Source organism: Amborella trichopoda, chromosome 4 (genome assembly GCF_054954075.1).
Source record: "Amborella trichopoda isolate Santa Cruz 75 chromosome 4, AtrichopodaSantaCruz75HAP2 v2.0, whole genome shotgun sequence".
NCBI classification, from domain to species: Eukaryota; Viridiplantae; Streptophyta; class Magnoliopsida; order Amborellales; family Amborellaceae; genus Amborella; species Amborella trichopoda.
The window spans coordinates 51,007,382-51,018,469 of NC_142339.1; the positions used below are offsets into that span (position 1 = coordinate 51,007,382).

General features: G+C 32.7%; 1 protein-coding gene across 1 annotated transcript; it reads left to right on the plus strand.

Annotated features, from left to right (window-relative positions):
• The first annotated feature begins 333 nt into the window (after nt 1–333).
• LOC148782566 (protein PLANT CADMIUM RESISTANCE 2-like) lies at nt 334–10,720 on the plus strand. Its single transcript, XM_088864662.1, has 4 exons — nt 334–528; nt 1,657–1,778; nt 7,308–7,545; nt 10,352–10,720. Exons 1-4 carry the CDS (start codon nt 393–395, stop codon nt 10,420–10,422), a joined length of 567 nt encoding a protein of 188 aa, XP_088720788.1. The 5' UTR covers nt 334–392; the 3' UTR covers nt 10,423–10,720.
• Nucleotides 10,721–11,088: the final 368 nt, after the last annotated feature.

Sequence of the window (11,088 nt, forward strand, 5' to 3'; positions counted from 1 at the left end):
TTTGCAACTAACCTCAAAAAAAGTAAATTCCAAAACATAAAAAAAAAAATCATATAAGCAAAATATGTCACTAAAAAATAATCCTAATATTAAATGGACGACAGTTGATTTATGGATACTCAGATCTAATTACTTAAGTACTCAAAAATTCAATTTTTATTTTATGCAAACACTCCTCTAGTGATTCAAAAAAAAATTAGCGAAAATTTAAAATCCAGAAAATCTTTCTAAGTAAATATTTTACCGAGGGAGTAGATATGAAATATGAGGGCATGGCAGTAAGGTACATATGTTTTTTCCTATTTTTCCCCTTTTGTGGCTCACCTGCTCATCTCCCAGCTTATTTCATCTCTCTCAAGTGACATTTGCATACAAACTGCTAGAACCTTGCAATGGAACAGAAGAGCCACGCTCAAGCCTCTCGCGTCGAGCTCCCACCAGTCCCGGATCGACCTCATCAAGTTCCGACTGGTTCTCCTGGGCCTTGGTTGACCGGTCTCTTTGCTTGTTTCGAAGATCCTGCAAATTGTAAGTAAAATCTCCATGACTTTATGAATTTTACTTAAATCAACTTTTCATTCTAGTTTTCTTATTTTATTTAAGCATGCTAAGCAATTTGTTTTTGGATTATATACTATGAGACCATTTATTTTTTGTACAAGGAGGTCACTATCGTTTTAAGCTATTGGATATAAAATCCAATAGATGAAAGTGTGTCACAATATTCGAAGAATTTTACTTTAGATTTTGCACCCAACCAATAATACATCCTCAATAAACCGATTTCCAATATAACGGCCAACGATAATTGTGACCTTCTTGTATCAAAAGTAAATGTTCATATTTTATATATTTCCATTTTTCTGGGGTTTAGGTTAAGGTACTTATACATATAGAGTATTTCTTCAATGTACTAAGCATTTACAAATACTTATATCTTTACTCTCCAATGTAGTAACTCTTTTATCTAGGGGTATTTCGTGTAATTAATAAAGGACAAGATAGAAATTTTTAATAAAAAATATTTTTTAACTATAGTAGAGAATGATATCATCCGCATGAGGTGTGATATCACCCACAAGCAATATTAATTAGCATTGGTTGTTTATGAAAATATCTATTCTACCCCTTCTAGTAATAAAAATATCTTTGCTTGAAAAAAAATCAGTATAAAACAATGGTAATAAATATCCAAAAATGTTGAGTACATTAAGAAAATGACACGGTATCTATGCGGTCAGCCCGCATATTGTAAAAATACGGGTTTGGCAAATAATATATTTTTTAAATATAATTTGATCTTAATTTTTAGAGGATATATAATCCTTAACATGGAGATCATGATATGAAAAAATAAAAATAAAAAATGAAAACTAGGGATAATAATTATATTAAGAAAACATTTGGACCGTTAGTTACACTTGTTTTTAGATGGACCGCCTATTTGCATCCATCTTTAAAATGGATGATTTATACTTTTGGACCGCATAGGGTAGCAATACGGTCCAGCCCGCATGAAACAATTTTCCTTAAAAAAACACTCCATATGTGGGAGTACCTTAATATAAACATTTTTTTTTTTTTGTTTTGTGAGGGAGATGGTGCGGGGGGTAATTATGAAAAGCAATATATAACGTGTTATTTTCCCTTATCTAGGTTGTATAACATGTTGGTGCCCGTGCGTTACATTTGGTCGGATTGCAGAGATAGCTGATAGAGGAGGAAGTTCCTTTCATTTTCGATTTAAGTTTACTTGTATATATCCTCAAGGCCTGTTTGTTTGGTAGAATAGGGGCTTGCCAATAACTCCTCTTTCATATATTTTGGAAGTTGTTCCTTCCATGGGTGACAGTGGTTTTGGAAATTGCTGGAAGCAGTGAGTTTCAAAACAACGACACACTTTCTGCAAATTAACCTGAGAAGTGTGCGATAGTTGTGGAAGCTGTGGCTTTCATGAAACATACATGCCATTACTGTGTTTCTAGTCTAAGGGCCTATTGGTGACAGTGCCATTACTGTGTTATTACTGTGTTTCTAGTCTAGTCCATATACAGTCAAATTAATTTGGTGACAATCACCAAATTAATCTCATGGACACTGCAAACAACCGATAAATCGTTTTCAAGAATAACTTTATTGAAAGTGATATAGAAAAAATCCAAAGGCCGTACGCTTTTTATAGTGTTTTCTTTTTCTTCAAATTCTCTTTATTCTTTTCGTTCATGATTTTTTGCCTATTTTTTTATCTAGAAAATTGGACACTTCATTCTTGTTTAGGGAACCTTACTTGGATTGTCAATTCTTTAGAAATTTCTAAAACATTCCTATGGAATGAATGCTTTCAATTTTGTAGGAAGCATCACATCAGATTGAATGTCCACTAAAGAATGCTGGTGCAAAGACCCACTCTACCCCTCTCTTGTTGATGTGAAGTTTCTTATGAAACATTCATGAGATGCCATGTTCTTTTCTTGGATGGGTAAGTGGGGGAGTGGACTCTGCCCTTGATAGGAACTAAGCCTAAGACGTAGCGTTGCAAATTATCAAACGTTAGTCAATCAAGCTTAGGTTTTTTTTTTTTTCTATGAGAGGCCATGTTCATTATGCTCATTGAGTATATTTCCATTATTGTACGAAAAGTATGGTGTAATGGGCACTAATCAATAAATTGGATAGTGATGGAGCAATAGGACTCACCCTCTCATTCCTATACGGCACTATCTTAACTCCTTGCATAACACCATCCTACGATCATGATGATTTGCAATATACTTCCCTATTTTTCCATTTCATATGTACACATTACGCTCTGCTCTATGCCCTTGCACGTTGATGCCACGAATGTTTCAAAACTCAGATCGGCGGTATGGATCATTAGGGGTGAGAACGAGTCGGATCGAAGCTGGATCTAACTAGATCTGGATCCGAATCCGAAGCCGAATAATATACATCATATTCAGGTTAGATCTAGGTTCAAACTGGATTCTGGTTATTCGGATCCGGATGTGGATCCGAATAGTATACAACAGATCTGGATCCATATTATATTCTATATATATAAAATAAAAATTTACTATTAAAAAAAGCTGGATTTGGATCAAATCCACCTGCACCCAAGTCCAATCTGAATTTCAACTCGGATCTAATTTTGGGATTCGGATTTCGGATCCAATTTTTTGGTCCATACCTGGATCTGAATAGAGTCTGAAATATGGTTTCGAATCCGGATCAGGTCAATTCTCACCCCTATGGATCATCTACCCCACATATCCATGTTGGGGCTGATCTGGATCTGTCTAAATCAACGATCTGGAAAAATATTTGAAAAAATTCAAGCAAGGGTTTATATGGGGGGACATAGAAAACATTAGATACGATTTCTAAAAAAAAAAAAAATATGGAGAGAGAGGGACCAAGGCAGCACCATTACCTTCCCCGAATTGCTTTGATCCCATCTGGTTACTGCTTTCTAATCTAGATTTGTGGGTTTTGGAACACTAAAGGGCACGATGATCATCTTTGTCCAAATGAGTTATCGCTTTTTAAAGGTTTAAGGATATATTTGAAAGTAGGACTATGTGATAAAGCACGGTGTATATATTTTAAAAAAAAATTATTCTTACACCAACAAGATCACTTACAATGTCCAATTACAAATAAATCACTTTTGAAAAAATAAATAAACAAAAACTAGTTCTCACTTGCTACTACTTAATTACAACTCTTTATTCAATAATCAAAACTAGACACACTGCTTTATAGAAATACAAGAATATAACACAAATAAAGAAAGAACTAAAACTATTGGAGATTACCTCAACCAGGCTTAGTACCCCATACCGAATCTCCTCTTTCCAATTGTACTCGAAATCAACGATTGATCTTTTGATTCTCATACTTATGACAAAACTATTTCAAAGACATATGGACCTCGATCTAGAACCAATTTACTAAAGCCTAAATATCTTAGTCTTACTTAAATCCCCTTGGTTTAATATTAAGAGAGATGAGAGATACAAACCAAAAGAAAGAGAGAGAGAGAGAGAGATCTACTAGCTTGGAGCGTGGCCCCCCTTTGCTATCCACCAAGAAAGAGATGATCAACCTAGCTTGGGGCGTGCCCCTTTAGAACCCACATGAGAGAGAAAGAACCTTGACATAGGTGTGCCACCCGTTGCTACCCAACTAGATAGAGATAGAGAAAAGGCCTATGTGGTGCGTGGCCCCTAGAGAGAAGTTAGAGAGAGAAGAGAGAAGAGGTGGAGATTATGAAAGGGGAGAACGTTTATTTATAGATATTCTATGTCTTACTGAGATCAAAATTTGACCATTGATCTAAGGAGACTTGTGGGGTAAGAGATGTGAATCATACATTCTTTAGATCCACCATCAAGATTCAAAAGAATGTGCTAAAACATTATCCTTTATTTTCTAAATCTATTCTTATCAAATATTTAAATAAAGAAAATATTACTCATAGTTTTTCATTTATTGAATATTCATTCAATCAAGCCTTCTTGACTCATAAGACATTCTAAAATCCAATATTTGATTCCATATGCAAGAAGGCTTCACACCAAATTAGGATAATCAGCTTGCATAGGAGATCTCTTACAATATTTAGTAAGAAAACAACCTCCTCATGGGTGGAGTGTGCCACCCTTTGTGGCCACCCATGGGCGCCACCCAATCATACAATATATTTTAAATAGGCTCCATACTTAATGGTAGGTCCTATATATTTTAAGAAAATATAAATGTGATTTTTAGAATTTAAATCTCTTAGTTTATTTAAAACATTAAAAGATGATTTTATCTTGGTTTATAAATCCAAATGACAAAAATAAAATATTAAAAGAATGACAAAAATTCAAATAAACATTCTAAAAATTATATAACATAAAATTAATTAATTTTGATCGGAATCAGATCCGTATAGGTGTAGGAATTATCAATACACTGAATCACTCCACATTCAACTATAGACCACGATCCACACTAGCTGTCTCAAACTGACCCAACGGTTCCCATGACTCATAGTCAATTGCAGAGGCTCATGATTGGACCACCAAAGTTACCCAAAAGGCTAGGGGACATGATCCTTGACGATTGATTTTAGGTTTTCCCCTAAAGACAAAACGATACTCCCTCAGACCATGATGTAGCCACAGCTCTATGATGCACATAGTAATCTCTCATACATGTACATGCTTCACATTCAATGGTGGATCACTATCTTGATACGGTTATCTTTTGTACATGTCGTGTAATGATATTACGATGAGGTTTTAGCCATGTCTTTAAAAGCCAATCATTACACACATGGGTGACACATTCCATCGGCTCTCACCCGAGTATACTCCGACCTCTTTAAGAGCTAACTCACTAAACCCTCCTCGATTTTAACTTTATACTCATGTACCTTGGGTTTATCCAACTCGTCTGGCATAGCACATCAAGCCTAGTTCAAGTATCGGCAAATAACATTTACCTAGTATGGTCCATAAGAGGACTGCACTCCCATTAAGGTTAAGTTTCATTTATTCAAAACGTTTTATGCAATCTCTCATAAGGCACTTAAAGGCCATATAAACCCAACAACATTGATTATTGGGCAGGATTTGGCACGGTTAAACCTATCTTGGAAATGGACTCAGGTCTTGTAATTTTGCAAATCTTCTTTCCACGTCTCTACAATTATGAAACTGAAAATAAAAATAAAAATAAATAAATAAATAAAAACAATAAACTAAAATAAAAAAGATCGAAAGCTGTAAAAGTGGTCCGCCTTACGTTTTTTTTTTTTTTGGGAAATTTTATTACCCATAAGAGCTCAACAATTTAACCCCTTCCCCATATATTTTAATTTAATTTAAAATACTTCATCTCATATGAGTATCTTAATAAATTTCGCTCTTCTTCATTGTTCTTTTGGATCATCTATTATCCAAATAAACTAGGTAAGTTACATGTTCACCAATTTAAGATCCCCAAATTTAAGATTTGGGGGATTTGAGTACCTAAAAATAATAGATATTGTACCAAAAATATTAAGATGTCATCTAAGATATTGTCCCTTCAGTTGATTAAGACTGAAGTATTGGCCCTGGAGCCTTTTTTTCTAAGGGAGCTATATGGCCCTAAAAGTATGTTGATTTCATTATGCGAAAACAGGAAAATCAAGAATAATGGGGAGAATATTAAAATCTCAATATCTCACCAAATAAGTCATCTTGTGTAATATTAGTTATAAAACATCGATATTTGAAAAAGTTACTTTGAATCTTAGAATACATTCAAATAATTTGGTTGTAAATCAAGTCAAGGGAAGAAAAAACTGTTTTTTTCTTTCATAAAAAGATTCTTCACAAAGCAAATGCCAAGTCCAAACCTCTAACATGCACATCCCTTTTTCAAATAGAAACTAAAAAAATTTAACTTCCTCTCCCCCCACACACCTCACCCACCCAAAAAAGAATATTTTAAAACATTGATATAAATAAAATGATCAAAATATCCCTAAAAGTTTTAGGGATAATTTTGGTCATTTTATTTCTATAGAATTATTTTTTATATTGTTTATGATGCTTTCCATTGAATCTCATGCACTCTAAAAGTTTTATCTTTACCTGATTTCTAAAAATAACAAATTAAAACAGTAGTGCACGTTCTCAATTGTTCAATCTTGTCCTATCAGGATCAAATAACTGAAAAATAGCAGTCACGTATCTTTATCTTTTATATGTGACTGATGCCTGAACCAATTGAAATATCAACCCAAATAATTAGTTGTTGATCTTTTTCCCCCTCAAAAGACAAAATTAAGATCTTTTATTTTTCCTTAAAATTAAGACAAAATATCGAAAATATTATATGTTAAAGCTATTGAATCAATTTCAACTAACAAGGGGTCGTAAGGGAGCACCACTTGAGTCTTCATCAAAGCTCACAACCTCCATTATCACTAACATTTTAAAAAAATTAACTCTTCCCATAATCACTAACATTTTAAAAAAATTAACTCTTCCCATAATCACTAACATTTTAAAAAAATTAACTCTTTCCAAACGGGTAGGGCTTGTTTTCCCCACTGATCTACCTCAAAAAAACACACTTCCTTTTAGTTTTTTTTTAAAACTTTTAAGTAAGGATTTCATTGAGAGAATGAAAGAAGCAAACTTCCTTGTAATTTTTATTTATTTTTCTTTTCTATTATAATATTTAAAATCAGCCCTGCCTTTTTTGCCTTTATTTTATTTTTTCTTTTTTGGACAATTGCCTTGTTGCCTCTTGGATGAAGTAATTGACACACATGTTGCCTCACTTGCTTAGCTTGTGGAAAGAGTTGTGCTTTGTATGGGCTTCTCTTGTTGTTGTTTGGTCAGGCAAGTTGTTATTCATGCTCCCATTGTTCAAAGCTGAGGAGCCAATATAACTTGGAAGGATCGCCTTGTGGAGATTTCCTTGTTCACTGGTGCTGTGAACCGTGTGCCTTGTGTCAAGAGTACAGAGACCTTAAATCTTGTGGCTTCGACATGAAAATAGGTAAGCAATTCAAAATTCCTACATTTTTTTCTTTTTTTTTTTCTATTTTACACTCGATGCATGAATTGTTTGTGGCAAGAAATTCCCTTTAGTTTCTAAAATATTTGAATTATAGTATTTTAGGATTCCATTAGTCTTTTTTAGGGCCAGAATAGGTTCTTTCTTTTTTTCTTTTTTTTTTCGTTTTTTTTTGGATAATTCAGGTCTTTTTTTCTTTTTCTTTTTTCTTTTTTTTTTGGATAATTCAGGTGGGGAAGACAAACCCCTACCCATTTTTTCAAGTAGATTAAGAGTTATCTTTTTTTGAAGGTATTAATGGGGTGGTGTTAGTCGTGGGAATTGAAAAGATTATATGTTCTTGTAAGAGCAAAATGTACATTTATAATCCTGACTTACGGAGCTCTAACCTACTCAACCTAACAACCAACCTTAAGAGGCCTCAATATATATAATGCTATTAGGCTCAGCTCTGGCCTAGGACTTAGCCCTAGACTCAGCGAAATAGTGTACAAGACAGAAAAGGTCAAGATATTAGAATATATAAAAATTGTTAAAATTATTCAAAATAGGAAAAATAAAATAAGTAATTGAATTCATTGGAAGCTCATAAAAGTCCAGAAAAGTACATTAAAAATGGATTATTAAAAAATTTTATTTATACCTTGAAATATTAAAAAATAAAAATTAAATATTGCAGCATGTTGAGAGAAAAATTCCCAAACCATGTAAATGATCTAAAAATGTAGTTCTAAATCATTCTATTAAATATTCTTTAATAAATATTAAATATTTTTAACAAAAATTAACATTTTTTAATCATTTTAAACAAAGACCAAGTTGGCCTCAAGAACTCACCCCAGCCATAGTTACTTGGCCGAGTCCAAGTGGACTCCGCCAAGTCTTGAAACACTGGTTCAATATAAACCCAAAATACTGCATAAGAAAAATTAAGCCATAGGATTATACACAGATCATCCAAATTTTGCCGTCCGTCAGGTTTAAGTGTATATATGATCGTATAGGCACTTAAACTGTACTAATATGGTCATTCTAAAATGGATGTCAAGATAATCTTCCTATGTAATCATTACCAAAGGGAGTAAGTAAAATTTTCTCCTATTGGTGCATAGTATATATGCTCAAAAATTTGTTCTTAACAGGCTAGGTCGCATCTAAGTTCAATCAAGGAAATGCATGATGATCCACAATATGTCTACTGCCTTTTCCATTGATATACTTTCAGTCCTCTCTTTTTCCTTTGGGAAATTAAATAAAATAACCATAAGATATGAACTATTTAACATTTTACCCATATTATTTTATTTAATTTGAAAATAATCATCAAAAGACACATGACCATAGAACAGTTACAACTTGCAAAAAGGTAAAATGTTAAATACTTTTTCTCTTGTGATAGTTTGATAAATTTCTATTCTTCTTTTATTGCGTGCCATGACTGAAATTTGACATGGGATTACTTTAAGGAAAAAGTGTATCTAAGGATGCAACCTTATAATGTAGAACTACGGCTGCACATCAAAAATCTATCGAAAAAGGTAGTTTTAATGTTGATAAACCCTTTGATTGATCATCTCGGCATCAAGATGTATGACAATGAAAAATAAAAAGATTTTATGTCTCAGAAATAGTATCTCTTACAACATATTATCTACAACGTCTATTTTTAAGTTTTTCATATGTTTATATATTTATTGGATTTTAACCATTTTTTAAATTTAAAATTGTATAATTAGATATAAAAATAGATTTTGAGCTAATCTTAATAACATTTTACATTAAAATTTGATAAAAAATTGAAGGTGCACCTTACCGCTACTGATGCATCCGTATGCCAACTGCACCCTTACTTTAAAAGGTATAAGGAAATCTCCATTTCGCCTTTTCTTGAGGATCAAGGGAGGGCCTAGCTGACTTTAACACTTAATGTATTGCAAGGATGGAGTTTATATAGGGTTAGAATGTGCCTTTTGAAATAGTATTTGAAATCGATGGTGTTAAATATCGCAGTCTTACTTCTTCAAGTAAGGTGGCAATCTAGGAAAAGGGCTGGGGTCGTGGTGGTAGCATCCCCACACTCAGTTACCAGATCGTGGTATCCATTCCTACCATTAACACTTTCAATTAATACTTTCAAAATGTGACTCCCTAATCTATTGAAAAAAATAGGTAACTCCCTAATCTATTGAAAAAAACGAGTAGGGATTCCCTACTGAATTACCTAAAAAAACAAAAGAAGCAAGAGTGCAAGATATGTGAAAGATCCAAATAAAAAAGGACATATATCACAAGGAAAGATATTCAATAAAGGGCATACTTAAGAAGGACTATATGGAAATTAATTTTATGATAATATAAGTAAAGTAGGATTAATTATGAGTTGTGTTTTCTATGTTTGCTAATGAAGTGGGATAATGCTTATGGCATCAATTTTTCTTTATAGCTCTCACAATGAGTGCGTGCATCCACTCACATGCGCACACTTGCACATGTGATCAGGTGCATGCACCTTGGGTCGAGTGCGAGAGCATCACGTGCGGTTTGTGAATATGAATAGACTAAAAAAGTGATATTCCACAACTTTTTGCCTCTTATCCAAAATGAGAAAAAACTATAATCTTTATTCTTTTTTTAAAAAAGTTTTTTTTATTTGTACAAATATTATCTACTTTTATTGATAAACTACACAGATGATATTATTTTATCGTTAAATAATAATTTCATTAGATAGAGGAGAAAAAGCTCCATAATTACATCAACCATAATCTAAATTCAAATGAATGTGTAGGCTGGCATGGGAATGTGGAAAAGAAAACTCGTGGTGCAACACCATTCCACCATCCATTGGAGGGGGCATGACTAGATAGACGGATACATTCCTTCCATGAAACAGACCAGGGCCCCTCTTTTGTCTCCCATATGATGGTCATTATTATGTCTCAAATCTCCATCAATTTACTTTTAAATAAATATGCACTGTATCTATATCTATCTACTTTAAATAAATATGCACTATAATCTATTTTTTCCATTCGTAAGATATTTTTGCTTTAATTTGGCTTGTTATTACATTGATGTAATGGGTTGTTGTATTGAAGAATGATGTATAATGCCTTGTATTGAAGAATTCAATGTGAGATTTGAATTTGCTTAAGCATTTTGTTGTTTTTTTATGGATAGAAGTTTGATTTCTTGCATATTTTATTTTTTACTTTTTATTTTTTATTTTATTATTGTATACAACATAGCATTTTGAATGGACCACTATTTTACATATTTACACCTTTGTATTTTTTTAATTAATTACAGTCCTTTACTTAGGGTTTTTTATTGTCTTTTTTTCTTTGAACAAGAATCATATACCCTGATTTACAGTTCTTGTTATTTACTAATATCGTTTTTGTGTTAAGTATTATTGTTGTTGTTTCATTTTATCTTCCCAATAAATATGTGATATGTTTTATGTTGTAACAATTGAGTAGCATTGTTATTGGATTTATTGAAAGTTTAGACAATAAATTGTCA

Excerpts from the sequence above, each read along its gene's own strand:
- LOC148782566 (XM_088864662.1), top strand. The coding sequence starts at position 393 with ATGGAACAGAAGAGCCACGCTCAAGCCTCTCGCGTCGAGCTCCCACCA. Across the intron at positions 1,779-7,307 it reads TATATCCTCAAGGCCTGTTT|CACACATGTTGCCTCACTTG; the intron begins GTTTGGTAGAAT and ends TGAAGTAATTGA. Across the intron at positions 7,546-10,351 it reads TGGCTTCGACATGAAAATAG|GCTGGCATGGGAATGTGGAA; the intron begins GTAAGCAATTCA and ends ATGAATGTGTAG.